At 35.5% G+C, this 19,455-nt stretch overlaps 2 protein-coding genes across 3 annotated transcripts in view; both read left to right on the top strand.

Annotated features, from left to right (window-relative positions):
- Positions 1 to 663: 663 nt before the first annotated feature.
- Positions 664 to 7,515, top strand: snapc1b (small nuclear RNA activating complex, polypeptide 1b). The gene is made up of 10 exons (XM_082154528.1): positions 664 to 927; positions 1,283 to 1,442; positions 2,324 to 2,464; positions 3,123 to 3,230; positions 4,013 to 4,162; positions 5,541 to 5,585; positions 5,750 to 5,812; positions 5,944 to 6,079; positions 6,156 to 6,221; positions 6,342 to 7,515. The coding sequence occupies exons 1-10, from the start codon at positions 797 to 799 to the stop codon at positions 6,395 to 6,397; spliced, it is 1,056 nt and encodes a 351-aa protein (XP_082010654.1). The 5' UTR covers positions 664 to 796; the 3' UTR covers positions 6,398 to 7,515.
- A 416-nt stretch (positions 7,516 to 7,931) lies between these two features.
- syt16 (synaptotagmin XVI) overlaps positions 7,932 to 19,455 on the top strand; it is a 30,113-nt gene continuing 18,589 nt past the window's right edge. The window contains exons 1-2 of one of the 2 annotated variants that reach the window (XM_082154483.1): positions 7,932 to 8,183; positions 15,558 to 15,734. In XM_082154483.1, coding sequence (XP_082010609.1) covers positions 8,171 to 8,183; positions 15,558 to 15,734 — 190 coding nt within the window. In that variant the 5' untranslated portion in view covers positions 7,932 to 8,170. Of the gene's footprint in view, positions 8,184 to 15,557; positions 15,735 to 15,775; positions 16,896 to 17,879; positions 18,318 to 19,455 lie in introns of those variants that run through there. The other variant, XM_082154482.1, reaches the window with a different exon arrangement.

Below are 19,455 nucleotides of genomic sequence, written 5' to 3'. Positions count from 1 at the left end.
GAATATATAATGAGCACTAGGTGGCATTAATGAACCAGCCATCATTGAACCAAAAGAAGAAGGTTAGGATGACACACGTACGGGACAAGCTGGCCAAGTCAGCATTGGGAAGAGAGGAGATTGACATAGAAATTCCATTAAGAAAACAGTAGTTGGAAATATGTGGCAAGAAGAATGGAATAAAGAGTCAAAAGGGAGACACCTATTCAGTGGGAATTGAAAGAAGGGTATGGAAACAGAAGAGAAGGCGTGAGACAGACTGCTGCATTTATTGCGGAAAATCAGAAACAGTTAAACATGTTTTAATACACTGTAAGGCATATAGAAGAGAAAGAAATCAGCTTGTTGAAAAATGAAGAGATTTGGAAATCAATGTAATTATACAGTTCAGAATATATTCCAGAATGCACAGAAACAGTTAAGGGTGTACGATATTCTTCTAAAATATTTAAGAGATACAGATTTGATTAGGAGGATAAAAATCAAAATTTTCTCTAATTTAATTGTTTCTTTCGTTCATCGAGGCTTCACACTCCATCCTAGTAGGTGGCGGAAATGCGCCTCAAGCTGGTTTGCAAAAAACAAAAGAAGAAGAAGAAGAAGAAGAAGAAGAAGACACACGTACGACCGAAACACTAGAGGGCAGTAGGAAAATGTATTCGTTTCCATTCCATCCCGACCAGTGTGAATGAGCGGAACGAGAAACTCAAGAAATGAAAACACAAGAAACATTTTTTTATTGGGATTTTTAAACATGTAAACAATTGAGTCAGCGTGGTCTTAATTAAGGGCTAGGATGGAGAATTTCAGGGGGCCGGTAAAAGCAGACTGCGAAGAACTACTGGCACGTTTTCAGGCGACCGAGTCAGTTCGTTACGAGCAGTTTCTGGAGGTCTGGAGAGGCATGAACTTCAGCAGCATCTTCTAGTGAGTTTGACGAGCATCTTCAACATATGAAATCACTCACTCTAGATGCCAGTGACAATTTTATACGCTTTGTTTTAAAATTACCTTTCAAATGAGATTAAAACCATCTTCTAAGAGAAAGGTTTTACTATATAATAATTTATTTATATTGTATATTGATGTTTTATTTGTATTGTATATTAAAATATTGTTTTATTTATTACATTATCACATGATCACAAGTATCACTATTATTATATTATTTTATTATGAACATTACTGACATATTTTTTTCTATGTATTGCTTTGGTGATATTTTTGTAAACCAATCATCACAGTAAAAGGAATTTGAAGGTTTATTTCTTATTTTCTGCAGCGGTAAACCAGAGGCAAATGAGAGAAGGCTGTTTGCTCGTCTGATCATGTCTGTGGCGTCTCCATACTTCTTTCCACCCTACACTTTCCAGATCAGAGTGGCGGGGCTTTATCTGCTGTACGGGCTCTTCAACTCACAGCTCATCACTCCCAAAGAGAAGGTGTGCTGTCATTCAACATCTAATCATTCTTTGCCAGCCTTCAAACAGGTTGCTGTTTGTCTAAAGGCAAATTCGCACTGCAATTGGCCTTTAGTGTTTTTGTTTTGAATGACATGACAGGGTGAGTAAAATTAGCTCCTACTTCAGAGTAGGGTCTAAACTAGCTCTATAGGAACTATCCGTGACGTTAGTGTTCGCTGATTGGCCGAACGCACTCGAAACACCAGCACCCGCCATTTAAAAAAAAAAGCTGTGTAAACACACAGATTATAGCCTATATATTTATTCCACAAACTAACTCTTCGAATATGGAAAACAGTGATAGATGGTCCTCTTAACCTTTACGCTGAGGAGAAAATCCAACGCAACTTTGAGGGGACCAAGAGAAACATGATTAAGTATTTCTGCTCAGCTAGCAACACTGGACATCAACCACACGGTATACGCTTATTTTTTTTATCACTGTCTATTTTCAATGTATGACAGTTCTATTTAATAACGTATTAGACAAGACTGTTAGACAAATCGTAAACTAAAGAACACGGAGAATGTGAGCTCAGGCTCTGGCATCCGCAGCGCCGTCAAAATAAAAGTCTCAACAACAAGCGCGGCTTACGTCACTTCATAGTTCCTACTGGCGGTGCAAATGCAACCAGGAAAACGTTCCTATGGGAACCATTAGTTCTCGGGGAACCACCCTGGTGGCTAGTTCCTAGAACTATCCGGTGCGAAAGCCCCTATTGATGATGGAATTTAGATTTTTGGCTAAACAATCCCTTTAAAGTGTTTTTTTTACACAAAGATCATTAGAACTCGATTATATTGTATTGTAATTGTTTGACCTGTTGTCTGTACATCTCTGTGCATGTACATCTCTGTAGATCCGCATTGCTCTGAAGGACTGGGAGGATGTCATGCAGTTTCAGAGGGATGCAGTCAATGCTCAACATTACGATGTGGTTTATGTCTTCAGGAAGCTCCTGTCAGATAAAGCTTTCTACTTCACTGCCATGCCAACACCAGTAGGTTTATAAGCTCATGTATCCAAACTGGATACATGACACAGTGTTACAACTAAAAGCTGTAATACACTACACAACTTTTGCCCCGATTTGCAGTCTGGAGGAGTTGATGCTGAAAGTTGCTGAAATTCAGAGTAGAGTTGTCAAAAAGTCGGCACTGAAATTTTTTAAATGTGATTCCAGCATTTCCCTCCAGCATTTTGAGCGCTGTTGAACGGATTCTTAAGACAGAGACATACACGTATATGTTGAACGTGTCAACACAATGGCCGGTCAGGGGTGTTCAAGAATCCGTTCAACAGCTCTCAAAATGCTAGAGGAAAATGCTGGTATCGTCACATTTTTTAGATTTCGGTACCGAAGTCGGTACTTTTGACAACTCTAATTCAGAGCTAGTCTGCAGATTTTGGGCAAAAAATCTTTATTTAAAAAAGAAAAGTAAAGAAATGTAACTTTAGACTATGATTCCATCCAATATTCAATATTGTTAGTGGATTTTACAAGCAATGCAACATGTTTCTGCGTTAATTTGTTGTGTTTTGAGCAACTTGTAAGTCAGGTAGTGTGTGATCCTTGGTCATTTAGTGTTTGATGCCCAGTTTTTACTGATGTAAATAAACTGATTCAACCAATGCTTAATCATTGTAAATGTTTACAGCTCTGTTATAGGGAAAAGAAAGAAGATAGGAAGAAGACAGAAATCTGTGAAGAGTTTGTTGATCCGTCATCACGTCCTCAGGAACTCATCACCATAGACGCTCTAGAGGTGAGTCACCATGGAAACATTTTTTCAAATAAAAACATATGTTTTGTTTTAAAGTCCCCCTGTAGTCAATAATTGTATCCCTTAAAACTCATCTTTGATCACCAAAATTACACCACACAAAAAAAAATGTTTTCCTTAAAATAGCTTGAATGTAACTCTACACTCTTGCCTCATTTAGTATTAGTGTTCTATGAATATGCAAATTAGCCCCGCCTCCACTCACTCACACCAGCTCAGAGATCCACTCGTTGATGATCACACGTTGACCTGATTGGTTACCAGGTAGTTTGTGACGTCAGAAACACCAGTGATTTCAAACCAGGTTTTTGAGACTGTCTTCGGTTCACTGCAGTTTTAAGGAGAAAATACTCTGCAATGGTGTTGACTTATGAATTTGCACAAGGTTTGTCTTAAAGCATATTAAAACACCACATAGACATATAAACATTAAAAATTTGATTTTCACCACAGGAGGACTTTAAATATATTTCTGAATGTGTGAAAGCTTGTTCTAACAGTTCTATTACATTTGCTGTCTTGGCCATGTCACTGATCAGTCAAAGACATGATTTAAATATTCATCTTACTGAATTTTGCCTATAACAAAACAATAAAATTTTCAGGGTCATCCCATTAAAAAAAGACAATCTAATTTGTGATTATAATTTGTGAGTTTTTAAATGCAAATTGGGTTTCTTTGACAACTGAAAAGTGTGATCAAGAGTTGAGTGAGAATGGGAAGACTGTTTTGATTGTCCATGTGTATTTTTTCTGGACGTCAGGAAATTGGAAATATCCATGAGCATTATGAGGGTCTGAAGAAAGCTGTTTTCGCTGAACCAGACCCAAACCTGAATCTTATCCAACAAAACCTGGTTCCTAAACTAAACGGTTCCATCATCACCTATTCCAGTTGGCAGAGGAACCGTACAGTAAGTATATTTGTTTCTATGAGTGTTACATTATTTTATTTTTTTTATGTTTTATTTAGCAAGGATTCATTAAATTGCTCAAAAGTGACAGTTGACATATATAATGTAATAAAGCATTTCTAATAAAAATTCCAATAAAAATGCTATTGTTTTGAGCTTTCAGAATCCTGATTTTTTTTTTTTTTATCTCAGTTTCCACAAAAATATTAAGCAGCACAACTGTTTAATGTTTCTTGAGCAGCAAATTAGTGTATTAGAATTTTTTTCTGAAGGATCATGTGACACTGAAGACTGGAGTAATGACAATGGAGCTTTGCCATCAAAGGAATAAATTACATTTCACAACCCTATTTCCCAAAAATGTGGGACATTTTGTAAAATGCAATTAAATCAATAATCATTTAAAAAAAAAAAAATGTATTCTCTCTCACCTTTATTTAACTGACAATGTTTTTTTTTTTTGGTTGAAACTTTCAATGTTTTCACTGACCAACTGAGTTGTATTTTGTAAAATATAAACAGATTTTGTTTGGCTGCAACACACTCCAGAAAAGTTGGGACAGAGGCATGTTTACCACTGTCTCACATCACCTTTCCTTTTAATTACACCTTTTAAATGTTTGGTAATTGAGGATACTAATTGTTGCAGTTTTGCAAGTGGAATTTTTGCCCAATCTCACCTGATACATGATGGGCCGTACATTTTCAATTAGAGACAGATCTGGACTGGAGGTGTAGAGGAAATTCCCCCTTCCATGTAAAGCGCTTTGAGTACCTAGAAAAGCGCTATATAAATGTAACAAATTATTATTATTATTATAGAGTGTCTATGAAACCACACTGTTGTGGCATATGCAGACTTTGGTGGATGCTTGGATTTATTTAACTTGGATATTCTATAACCTTCGCATTTAAAAAAATCTGACCCAACTTTTTTTGAGGGTGTTGCAGCCAAAATCTAAATTTGGTTATATTTACAAAATACAAATGAGTTTGTCCGTGAAAACATTGGGAAACGTTTCTTTGTTCTTTTGTATATTAAAAAAAAGGTTCAAAAGAATGAAAAAATCACAGATTCTTGATTTTGTTGCATTTTGGAAAATATCCCAACTTTTCTGGAGATGGGGTTGTATATATTAATATAAAAAGGTTAGGGAAGAAGTGAAAATTGTATTAATTTATTAATACATGCAGCCTTTGTGATACTAAAAATACTTGCTAAAGATACAAAATCATTATAAAATCTTAGCAACCCAAATTTTTAAATGGTAGCACATAACTACATCAATGATGGCATTTAATCCTGAATATTGTTGTAGTATGTATATGTGTGTGTATCTGTGTGTGTAAACCATGTATGTCTTGTTTGGTTTTCTAGGAATCTGAGCTGCAGGATGCTGGAGAGGGACCTTCAAATCAGGAAGTAAGCGATTAAGTTAAACATTCATATTCATATCTGTCTCTTTAATACTACATAGTGCTTCATTCCCTCTGCAGCAGTGCAGTGATGTTGCAGTACCGTTGTTTTATAAGAGGGGTGTGTTATTCTCTGTGTTATTAACTCTGTGGATTTGTTTCTGCCCAAAGAGCTCCCGAAGAGCCCAACTGTTAGCGTCGATCAAGTCCAGATCATATGGACAAGTTTCGGAGGTAAATATAGACATCATAAGAGACTGGTCAGATTATTTAAGATTATACATAATAACCTGAACACAAACACTTTACATGAGTAACTAAGCATAAGATTGTAAACGCATCGTTTTCCATCATTTCCATGTTAGGCCTCCAAGTCTCGACGTCACAGACAGACACAGTTGGTCCCAGCAGCCGGAGCAGACTTTTCACAAAAGCTCCCAGCAAAAAAGAAGCGAAGCCCGTCACTTAAAACGCGCACTCAATTACGATTCAACACTCAGGGTAAGTCCTCCCCATCCAAAGATACTCACCTACGGTTTGTTTTCATCGACTGATTATCGCCATTTCTGTACTCTAGGAAACGAGAGTGAGGGGTTGACCCGGCTGTGGTGTTTGAGTACAGTGAAAGAAGAGAAGGCACCAGGTAAGCACACAGATGGGATTAGGTCATGTTGACCAATCAGAGTGAGTCATAAGAACATGCTAGCCAATCAGAGTGGAAGAGGAGTCTGTTCAATCCAAGATTTTTTATTTATTTTTTCAGAAAGAAGGAAGAAAAAATTCAACTGGAACCCCGAGAAGAGCAGCGATCCCTCTTAACATTAAGCACCTACATCGGGACGGACTGTGATTGGAGGGCCGCCAAGTGTTGAAAGCTATTGTGATTTGTGCCTCAAGTTCCAGTTTCATTTAATTTGTTTCATGTGATTTTAAACCTTGCTGTTCTTGGGTTAAAAGTTAACATTTTACATGTTTTTAAGGCTGCTCTTTTTATTATTTTATTTTGTATTTTAATATTTGGCCTCAGAATACATTTGATGTTTGGGACAAATGTGAAAAAACGGACAATTGTACATAAATAATTATTGGTTTTAAATGAACACATTGTTGAGTAGCTTGTTACAATGTTTAGTTTTTTTGTGAAGTATTTGTTACTGTTTTAAATGATGTTAATGATTTTATGATCATTCAAAATGTTTTCTTTTTACCTCAGTCCACTTTCTGTTGCGTTTGTGCCAGAAAATATATCTCACACACACTGAGAGAAAGAGAAAAACAGAGTTGTGTGTTATTTTGTATGCATGTGGTCTAGTTCTTTCCGACCTTAAGGTTTTATTGATGTACTCATTCGGCTGCTTGATTTAGTCAATATCTTTTATCACTTCCAATCCCAGCTTTTCTCTCCCTCTCTCATTCATGCCTCTGCCGAAGTGTGGAGTCGCCTGGTAATTTATGTCTGCAGGCCTCACAGTCAGGATTTATATACAGTAGTTCGCACCTAATAGGTCGTAGCTTTTAAGGCAAATTCAATACATCTGAATAATAGTGCCTGATTGCACGTAAAGATAAGCTTTATTTCTCTCAGTGCTTGCTGGGGACATGAGACAGACCAGTAATGGAGGGTCAGGGTCTCTATGCACACTGTGCTAAATTTGAGAGTATATGGTGTTGCCAGCTTAATCTGTTCCTGGAGATTGTAAAAAATAATCCTTATGAAAAAAGATTATATATTTTTTTTTAACAAAGAATAATTGCATTAGCTTTGAGTTGATTTTCTTTTATTTAAAGTAATTAACTATTATTTCCATTCTACTCCACACAGTTTATTTACTTTCTCTATACTAACAATGTACAACAATGTTTACATAAATCACATGAGAATTCTGACATTTTTGTAACTGTTCTTAAAAAATATGTTTTAATAGTTAGTTTTCATTGCTAATTTTTTTTGTGTCATTTGGTAACATTACATCATGACAAACAAAATGACGTCTCATGTTTTATTTTTAACTGGAAGGATTTTTTTTCTTTTTCTCACAGTATACTAAATTATTTGTTTTGGGTTATCATAGTCTTACAATGTAGTAATATTTTATAAAAGACTGGTCTGGGAAAAGGCTACAGTACATGGTAAAAAGTTTTCAAGACCGGTTTAATGTGATTTTCATATTACAAAAAGAAAAGGGAAAAAATAGCCCCTGGTACATAGCTATATGTCGCTGCAGTTGGAGCAACACCAACTAATGTATGTGGAAAGGTGAATATGACATTATTGATAAATAATTGAGCCTGAATGAAGGTTCTGGACTGGAGGTTATTGGCGCAGAGTGTAGCGAGCGCGCAGCGCGTTCTCGTCCTGATGCCCGCGTGCCCGTATGCGTTCTCGCCCGCGAAGCAGCGAGTGAGTCCCGGTGGGCTTCTCCGCCGTCGCCAGCAGGTTTATTAGGGACAGACGGGGTGATACGTGCAGTCGGACCGGTTGTCTTCGCCAAACCTCTTTGATTCCCCGGTGCTTATACTTATGAAGATATATCGATCGATATTGATCGACAGGGCGGGTGATTGACGCCGCGGGATCAGTGCAACGCGACCATGGCTTCAGATAGTAAGTATCGCGTGGCTTTAAACGATGTGAATTCATTTCTGATCAAATATCGTCGTACAGTAGGCTATATCAGTTTGTTTATTGAAGCTCATTGGCTGATTTTGCTGCAGCAGGGCTGAGCGATGAATTGCCCCAGCATCATTATCATCATTAATATCATAGGGTTCATCTCCTCTTAGTCCTCTACTTGACATGATATCAACTGACATGTCATTCAGACGATTATAAACACGAGAATTTCGTGCTATGTTTGATATAATCCATGTTCTGGCTTTTGTTGCTGTTTCTTTCCTCACCTGCTTCTTGTGCTTGTTTAATTTTAAATACGTTAATGGTTAAAATGTTGTTTTTTAGTCATTCTAGTTTTAAAGTACACATAATAATGGATGCTTAAAACATTTCTCTATTTTTTTTAAGAGATTTGGATTGCTTTTAACAAATCATTGTCCCCAATTCATTACTGTAATTAATATCACACCAATAATTTAGAAAACAATTGAGTTTTTCAAACAACTGAATGGCTTGAACTTTGAAGAATTACATTTTAAGATTTTTACTGTTTAGATGTAGAGGCATTACTGAACCTGCCAGAATTTAAATTGATAAACAATTTTCACACTGTCAAATATCTCCAAGTGAAGAATCACATATCAGTGTCATATGGCATACAGTGCAGCCATCTTTCTATATTCATAAACCTTCCGAAAAGGTTTTTTTTTGGCCTTGCTGAAAGGCCTTCATGCTCCAAATCAACTTTGTTTTAGATCTCCAAAGGGAAATGCAGGACCAAAGTACTCAATAGTTCAGTTAATAAATCATTAAAGGCATCTATAATGAAATGCAGCAGTTTGTTTTGCAGAAGGGATGACCTCGGCCACACATGGGGAATATTTCACAAGAGTATTCTGCTCTCCAAACTAAAATTTCCATACCATTATAATGTTATAATAGCTTCTGGTTAAACAAACGCACTCAATAGCCTAAATTAAATCCTCACTTGCATACATTCCCACACAAGAGTCAACAACTAGGCCTACAGTAGAAAATGATTTTTCAAAGTTGTAAATAAAACTAAGATTAATGTTTAATAAATGATTTGCTTGCCGTTTCTTTGGAATTACTTGTGAAATTTTCAGTGTATATAATGATATAGGGTTGAACTGTGTTATCAGTAAAAAGGGTATTATTTATAATCATGTCAGGTCATGGCAGGTTGTTATGCATTGTACATTTTTGTGTTTTGTATGCTAATTTGATACAATTTACAAGTTCCATCCTCTATTGGTCAAAACAAGAGTTTTAGAATGTTTAAATTTTACTTTCAACATTTGGCTTAAAAGCCATATAGCTTATAATGAATTTAAATTCCGATATGTTTAAGAAGGTTGCTTTTTAAAAATTATTTTAGATAATATTTCGCCCCACATAGTGCTGAGAATATTGCCATTGTTTTCTTGGACAAATATTTGAAGACATAAATTACACTATTTCTGTGAAATGCCCCATTTATTTGGGCAGTCAAAGAAAAATGGGTATAGATGACACAAATTTCACGATTCGATTTTGATTCACGATTTTGATTTGATTCCGAATAGATTTATTTGGATAAATAATTAAATATCTGTAGGCTACAGCAAATTTTCTCAAGCAAAAAAAAAATAAAAAAAAATAAATGATCTCAACTACTGCTGTAAACTACAGAAAGTCAGTACATTACTGTATTGAAGGTTAAAATGAAACTAATTTGTACACAAACACTTAAATTACACAATCAATGTTTTTCACCTATACCTAAGAAATCTTTTCTTCACAAGCCTTTAGTTATCAGCTTTTTGTCAGGGTTCTGTCACTTCTGTCTAGTCTATTTCTTGGTTTTGTGACAGAGCCCCGACACTCCTGTCTTGTCTGTGTGCCTTGTTTCATGTGCGTTCTTGTCATGTTTTGTATTGTGTTGCATGCAGCTTGTGTTTATCACTGGCTGTGTGCTTTCATGCTGTCATGTTTTGTGTGAACGTGTTGCTTATGAGTGTTCTCATAAGCTGTGTGCTCATGTCTTGTTTTGTTGGGGCACATGGCTGGTGATTTGTGTTTGCTGGCCATGTGCTCACTGTGAGCACATGGATTGTCATGCGTTTCCTTGTGCCATGTGCTTTCCTGTCTATTGTCTAACCCCGCCCATCTTGTTACCTGATTATTGATTCATTTGCCCCACCTGTCCTCCATTGTTACATGCTTTGTTTGCAGTCCTGTGCTGGTTCGTTGTCGTACATATGTTTCCCAACGCTATCTCACGACCAATTCGTACGAATGATAAAAAGTTGGCTAATTCGTACTAATTCGTACGACCTCACTCGTACGAATTTGTATGATTTGTCTAAACCCACGTGATGGGTAGGTTCAACTCAGTAACAATATACTCAATAAATATCCATTGTCCTGCACTTGAGTCCTCGCTCCTTTCACCTACCCAAACCCTGACACTTTTAATTTGGCCTGCAGAACAAGTGCTGGTGTGTGTGAGGTTCATCCAACCCTCCTTTATTTATTGAGTGATTCATTCTCATTTAACCGCGTCTCGGTTCCCCACCTCTGAGTGTGACCGTGAGAGACAAAGTGGTTTTATGATCTCAGGTGGTGTGTGTGTGTTTTGAAGGAGGAGACACAAAAGCATTCATCTCAATATGTCAAACATTCTGGTGGAGATTTAAGCAATAAGCCCAGCGAAGCCGTGTTTTACAGAGGATTTAATTAGAACTGCGCTCCGCGTCGTGCCTAACAACGCCCCTTAGCTGTTCTAACGCCGCTACGTCAGAATTCAGTAATTAGACTACCATTCAAAAGTTTGGGGTTGGTAAGATTTTTCATGTTTTAAAAGTCTCACCAAGCTGCATTTATTTGATCAAAATAACAGAAATACAGTTAAAATACAGTTATATTGTGAATCTTATTACAATATAAAATAACTATTTTCTGTTTTTAATATAATGTAACTTTTTTGTGATCATGGCAAAGCTGAATTTGCAGCATCATTACTTCATTCTTCAGTGTCACATGATCAAAAATCATTAAAAATTAAGGTTTCAAAACAGGATTTTCTCAGCGATGCCATAGAACTATTTTTGGTGTCCCAAAGAACCTTTCAGTGAACAGTTCTTAAAAGATCCATGTTTTTCTTAGTGTGAAGAATTTTGTTTTGTTTTTCAAATTTTTTGTAGTATAAAGAGCCTTTTGTGAAATGGAAAGGTTACATGGATGTTAAAAGTTCTTTATGAAACCATCTTTGCCAATAAAGAACCTTTGATATATGCTGATAATATGCTTATTTGGTGCTCAAGAAATATTTCTTATTATTTATGACAGTTTTTCAGGATTTTTTTGTTGAATAGAAAGTTAATCGGAACAATTTATTTGAAATAGAAATCTTTTGTAACATTGATTGTACATATCTTTAATGTCACTTTTGATCAATTTAATGCATCCTTGCACTGAATAAAAAAAAAAAAAAAAAAAAAAAAAATATATATATATATATATATGAAGAGTTCAGATGCAAAAGCCTCTAAATGCCATCTGAAATTTTCTCATAGAATGATCATTTTTATCAAGCTTGTATATTTAAGTTCAGTAATTTCACTTAAATGACAATTCATAGGTAATCTTCATTGCCATTTAAGTGAAATTATTGAATTTAAATATACGAGCTTGATAAAAATGATCATTCTATGAGAAAATTTCAGATGGCATTTAGAGGCTTTTGCATCTGAACTCTTCATATATATATATATATATATATATACACATGCATACATACATACATGCATACATACATACAGTGCAAACAAGTCTTATCTTACAACATTCTGCTTTACAGGAAAAAGCCTAATCATTTTATTAATATTTAGGCTATTAATTGTAGCCTAAATATAGTGTCTATCTATATTTGTGTCTGTTTTCCTGTAAAACTAATACATTTACTTGAAAAGCAGAATGTTGTAAGATAAGAACAAATATATCTACAAATATTGATAGATTAAGATACCAATTAAGATTATATCCTATAGCATCTATCTATATTTTTGTGTCTGTTTTCCTGTAAAACTAATACATATACTGGAAAAGCAGAATGTTGTAGGATAAGACTTTATCCCCAGCATAAATTTAACAACATTTGGTAGACTTCGTGTTTTTAAAAAGGAAAACAATTTGCCAGTAAGGGTATAGATAAGGGAATTCTGGGTTTGAAATGTCCTCATCAAGGCTTGGCCAGTGAACTGAAGTGTTGTGAGGCATGTTTTTCTGTATGTGCAAACTTTGTTTTACTCGGGGTAAACTAACCTTTAGGGGAATTTAGATTTTTGGGCCTATAAGAACTAAAATAGTTTGCATTCATGTTTAGAGTATGAGGAGAGATTTTGGGAGAGAACACTTCAGTTTTCAGCCGTCAGGAAGGGTGTTAGAGCCCGACAGGAAGTTTCCTGAAAAAATGGAGAGAGACAGCATCCTGTAGGCTACCGATTAACTAAAGGCGAGCGCTTAAAACTTTTCTGCGTTTTGAACAAAGGCTTTGTCAAGCACAACATTCAAAATTTTTATTTTTATTCCATCTTATCAGAAATTCGATGTGGAATGTGTGTGCAATTTATTGTCTTTATCTAATTGTAAATCTATTAATTACAAAAATAAATAATAATATATTTTTTTAGCCTTTCAACATGTGGATTTTTAATGAACTGAAGACTATAACTGGTCTAAGCAGTTACAGGATGCAGTTCATAAACATAGCCACTAGATGGAGATGTTTTACTATTTTCAGGGATGACAAGAACTTTATGGCGATTTCCATTTGAACAGTTTACACTGTGAAAGAGTTAAAAAAGAACATTTAACATTTCTTGGATGATAATAATTATATTTAGAGCTCATATGAACTCTGTGCACCCAAGAACAGAATATCCATGGCAACATGAAACCGTCTGTGTTTATGTGAACAAAGCCATGCTCAAATCACTCCTCACAGAATGCTTGAGCTGTTTCCAAGGAAACCATCCTGCTCATGCAGTACGGAGGTCCATGTGGGTGTGTGTGAATGTGTGTGAATGTGCTCACAAGGTCAGTGTGTTCTTGCTTGCACATGTAGAAGAGTGCAGAGAGCATGGTCAAGTGTTTGGAGATGAATCTGTAGATAATCTCACTTGAATCTTAAAAGAAATAGTTCACCCAAAAATGACCCAGAATTCATTTATTCACCCTTCAGTGGTTCCAAACCTGTATGACCGACTTTCTCCTGTAAAAACACGAAATATGATGTTATGAAGAATGTTCCTGCTGCTCTTTTCTATAATGAAAATGGTGAAAAGGAAATGTTGTTTTTTCTCTTTCTTGTTTTTATGACGATATTCCAATCTGCTTCTGTTTTTTTCACACTCGTCTGTGTGAGTGGTTGTTGTGTTCTTTGCAGCGAGAACTGTGTGTGTGTGGGTGCAGATTAGATGGATCAGTATAATAGATGGTTTAGTATAATAGTGTTCCGCTTCAGCCTTTCAGTCAACACACACTCGGGAGAGCCTGCCCTCTCAGAATCAGTGAAATATTCACTCCTATGCAACTTAATGGTCCATTTTACACTTGAGGTGTTCACTTCAAAGCTCCTTTGACGAATATGAGGCCGTGGTTTCTCTCTGTCTCCTCCAAGCAGAAATCAGTTCCCTGAAAAACATTGAGCTATGACAAATGAAATCTATGATGTACAATGCTGAACAATTTGGAGTCAGTCAGCTCTTCCCTTTACATAAAAATCTGGAAAAACAACAACTGAAGAATCAAAAAGGTTTGAAAGGTTTAAAGGTGCATGTTTCTCTTGATCATTTGTTTCATTCAGAATGTGGTGGTAATGTAGGAGAGACCTGCCCTTTTGTTTGAAACATTTATTCTATGATTTTTGCTAAGTGTAGTGTAGTTGGGTAAGGTTGATAGTAATTATTTTTGTTTGCTGTTTTACATTGCTGTTTAATTTTATTAGATTGGTTTAGTTTGTTAATTTGGGTCTTGGGTCTCTCTGACGAAAAATACCACTTTATTAATTATTTTATTATTTTATTTTTTAACTAATTATACTATTTATTGTTATTTCCTCTTGTTTGTGTCGTGGGTCCCTTTATGAATCCTATTTTATTGTTATTTCCTTCTGGGATTTACGATAAATTTATCGGTAACACTTCTTTACAATAAGGTTCATTAGTTAACATTAGTTAATGTATAAACTAACATGAACTAGCAATGAGCAATACATTTACAGTATTTACTCATGTTTGTTAATGTTAGTTAATAAAAATCCAGCTGTTCATTGTTTGTTCATGTTAGTTCAAAGAGCTAATGTTAACAAATACAACCTTTGATTGTAATAATGTATTAGTAAATGTTGAAATTAATATTAACTAAGATTAGTAAATGCTGAAGAAGTATTGTTAATTATTAGTTCATGTTAACTACAGTAGTTAACTAATAAACCTTATTGTAAGGTGTTACCAATTTATCTTCTAATTTATGGTGTTTTCCTTGGTCCTTTTGGTCTGACGGCCTGCTGGAAGCCTTTTCTTTTCTTTATTACGTTTTACCCCTAGCGGATGTAATACTTTTATAACCACTTTTAAGTAGAAGGGACATCTCATCTAGGAAGGCCTCTGTGCCTTTTTAAATTTTATTTATCTTTAAATCAGTTTTATTAATAATAATTTGAGGGAAAAAATGTATTTAACATGGCCAGTGACACCAATTGGTTGTAATGTTTGGTGAACTTTAAAGACGCAGGAGAGTAGGAATCATTACTCATTATGAAAACAACCAAAAACACAAGGAGTAGAACTAGTGCTGTCAAATCGATAAATCGTGATTAATCACAATTAATTGCATCTAACACTGTATAGACACACACACACACACACACACACACACACACACACACACACACACACACACACACACACACACACACACACACACATATATATATGTAAATGTAGTATACACACACATTATATTATGTAAACAAAAACTTTTATGTTAGATGCGATTAATCACGATTAATCGATTTGACAGCACTAAGTAGAACATCTATGAACAGCAGAAATAAGAATAAAAAGACACCAACAAACAGCCATGAAACGAAAAGACCTGACAAAGAACACAGGAAACACTGGGGTATAAACAGGGGAAACAAGACAGGGATTGTAACATTGGTACATCAGGTCCCAAGAGGAAACCATTTAAATAAATAGCTAAATAAGAAAATAAAATTTTCAAATGCATAAAGGTTTGGTTTAGGGGATTGAAAATATAATTCTGATCAGTGTTTCTGTGTGTCTACTCCCTCACCAGTCACTCCTGAGGCGGTGGGCTTCCTGTCAGCTGTGGGCATCTTTGTCGTCTTGCTGGTCATACTCTTCCTCTTCATCAATAAGAAGCTTTGTTTCGCTCGTGTTGGAGGTCTGCCCTGCCTCGAGCAGTACAGCCGGCGCAAACGAAGAGACCGTGCTGGGATTCACCAAGGACTGGGTCAGTAATATTGTTCAGACAAACTTTTTTGCGGACTCCTTCGCTCTATTTTGTGAACGGTGAACTCAAACTCGCATGAAACAGAAGTTATCATAGTCTTTTCTTCCCTATCGTGACATATATCTGAGTGAAATGCTCAACGTGGGATGGTTGTGGTTTGCTATTGGTCGATCTCAAGTGAGTGACAGGTTGTCCCACCCTTGCGCCAGTAAACGTGTCATCAGAGAAGAGAAGAGTTGCTGCCAGAGGGAGGGGAAGTTATTGTGATTAAAGATTATCAGGGCACATGATAAAAAAAATTAAATAATGATGTGCACAGTTAAACTATTTTTTATAAATACTGCAATTTTAATTTCATGGTGACTTTAACAAAGTTTTATTGTTAAAATACTTTCTACTATCCCACATGAAAAATAATAGTCTGGGGTGGGGATGTGTGTTTGATGACCAATGGCAGACAGGCATGTTATCTGCATAATATATTCACTGAACCACGCACATCTCTGTGTGCTCTATGGGTTGTCCCTTTCTCCTGGAAAACATGTTATACATACAATTAAACTCTGCACCTTTTGGTCACACACACACACACACACACACACACACACACACACACAAATGTTTGTTTAACTATATTAGTGAGGACATTGCATTGACTTCCATTGAGTTTATATCAGGTTAATGATATTTTCTATGGCCTAACCCAACCTCTGCCTTACCCCCAGACCTACCCATCACAGAAACATGTGCAAAACACTCGATTTAAATAAAAACAAGTTTTGGCCGAATTATAAGCATTTTTAACTAGTAAAATGTCCTCACTAGTTGGTTGTTATATTTTATATATAAGTATATTATGGTTCCATTTGGCCCTCACAAACCTGTACACACACACACACACACACACACATACACACATTACATGGTCAGTATATCAGCTGGGTGTTGGAGGAAGTTCTGCCGTGCTATTTCAAAAGCAGCTCCCTTAGTAAATATTCAGTCAGTCTGTTGTGCGAGGTGTCCCGAGTCTAGATCAACGAAATGCGTTCAGGTGCCGCTGAACTGGTTTGACTGAAGGTTTGTTATAAGCAGAAAGTTGCAGAGGTGCAGGAGCTCTAAATGGAGTAATTGATTGTTTTGTTTTTTGAGGAAGCCATTCTGGTAAGTGTTTGTACTATATATATATATATATATATATATATATATATATACTATAAAGGGATGCACAATATATCACTTCCATATCAGTTATTGGCTCAAATTTGAGATTCTTTAAAAATATATTGGTATTTAATTGTGCATGCTAGTTTCCCATATTTTTTACATTTAAATGACCTTTGCCATCATCTAACTCTCACTCAAAGCTAAGCTAGTAACACTTTACTATAAGATTTCATTTGTTTACTACGTTAGTTAAAATGAAGAAACTAAAAATGAAAAAATACTTCTAAAGCATTTATTAAACTTAGTTAATGTTTATTTCAACATGTACTAATACATTATTATAATAATATGTTGTATCTGTTAATATTATTTAATAGACCTATTTAAAATCAATGTTTGTATCTTAAGTAACATTAATAAAGATTAATAAATAATGTAACAAATGTATTGCTCATTGTAAGTTAATGTTAATTAATGCTAGTTAATGCTTTAAATAATGTTAGCTAATGAGACGTTATTGTAATGTACAGTGTTACTGTTAATCTTTTTAAAAAATTATTTCATAACACTGTTAAGTGCAATCTTTGGCAAATCTCAAAATGAAAATCCATTTTTGAAACCTTTACATTATAATGTTGTGATGCCTTAATTCACTTGTTGCATTTAAAATAAAAGATTTTAGTTTTGTGTTTTTTTTTTATTTACTTTTATTTAGGCAAAATAGTCTAAAGAGAGTTTTAAAATCACCCAATTATAGTTTGGATTATTGGTTTCATCCACAATTTTAATACCATTTAAAACCGTTTAAACAGTATTATTTAAAAAGGTTTTCATCAGGTTGCTGAATGTTAACTTTGAATGAAATTGTACATTTGATGTCTGTCTGCTGTGCATACGCAAATGGTGATTGTTAGGTGCACTATAGCAGTAAACATGTTCTCAAAGTGAATATGTTTTGTATTGATTTTGTTTTTAAAACAGTAACAACATGAGGGAATTCACTGGGTCTTCTGTGCATCTGAAAATAGGCCTACTTTTGAGCTGTTGTCGAAAGCGTTCAGATCATTGTGGAAAACACTTTGAAATCTGATGGAATGGCAGACATTCCTCAGTCAGGTATCCCAGCGTTCTCTTCGTGGCTCGCTCAGATCTCAGACGCCTTCTCCAACGGCTTCCGCCGCCCCGGCCAAAGCCAAGCTGGTGACTCTGAGGTCTCAGTGAAAGATGAGAGTTCAGAAGTGGAGCAGAACTTGAGGCTTGTTCATGGATCTGGAGTGGATGTGTCCTCCATGGTGTTGCGAGGTCAGGGCGACAGGTTTGAATATGCCCCCTCTATGGAGCGTCTGACTCCCATCAGCGAAGAGACAGATGAGCTGGAGAGCAGGAGGAGTCTGCAGGCGTCACGCTGCTCTGATGCTGGTAAGATGTGGGTTGACAGGTGTTCGAGTGGATTGGTCCGTCTTCTTGCTCCATTTTTTTTGTTGAGTCTGCTGTCCGTTTTAGATTGGACATCACTTGTGGTTCTGTTCTTGTCACAAATGGGTGACATGCTTACTGTATAAGTCGTTGTTACCACTGTCTTTGTTACCTCTTGATAATTTTAGTGTTATTTCGTTTTTTTAAATAGTTTTTCCTCCTTGCTACAGTAACTTTTGGCTTACTCAATCCATTATATTTAACATAAGAGCGGACGTGGCAATTTGTAACTTGAATGTACAAGGCTTCTGTTGTCATCTGGCTAAACCAGTCCGTTATACTGCTTGATATTGCAAATTGGTATTTATCATATATTATTCAAATGTATTATCGTAATCATAAAAACAGTGGTTTGTAGCACAAATAGTTTTACTGTTTACGGCACTATGTTACTACCTTAAATTTTTAAGTACAATCAACTTGGATGGTTAAATAATGGGTTGAATCTTGTATAACAAAAAAAAGTTGAAAACTGCTTAACTTAGTTTGATGAGTTAAAACAATTTAAAAACATATGTTGTCATATAACTTATTGATCATATTTTTTTTTACAGTGTACCTCTAGTGGTAAAGTCACCATGAAATCAAAATTGACTTTTATTTTATGGATTATTATCAATGATTTATTAGTGCACATCATTATTAGCGTATAAATAGGGTACTTCCACATTTCAAAATAAGTCAATTTTCTGTAAAGCTGCTTTTAAGTGTTCTTTCGTGAAACTGTACTATACAAATATAATTGATCGGTAATCAGCCAGGGCTCCAGTTCTCTGTTATATAACATTTAGCATATTTCGTAATATTTTTTCAAAATATCAGTTATGGGTTTAGCTTTAGCTTTAGCTTTAAGATATCTGTATTACTTTTATTTAGATTCTTCATACTGCATTGTGATTGTTTTTTCAATCAAAATTTTTTTATTTTTCTGTGAAATTCTGTTCCTTGGAAAGGCACTATATACACAGACACTCAATTTAACACAGACTTGTGTGTGTGTGTGTGTGTGTGTGTGTGTGTGTGTGTGTGTGTGTGTGTGTGTGTGTGTGTGTGTGTGTGTGTGTGTGTGTGTGTGTGTGTG

This window comes from Leuciscus leuciscus (assembly GCF_965113295.1).
Source record: "Leuciscus leuciscus genome assembly, chromosome: 22".
Lineage (NCBI taxonomy): Eukaryota > Metazoa > Chordata > Actinopteri > Cypriniformes > Leuciscidae > Leuciscus > Leuciscus leuciscus.
The sequence above is the reverse complement of the archived record's forward strand: the minus strand, read 5'-3'. Positions and strand labels throughout refer to the sequence as shown.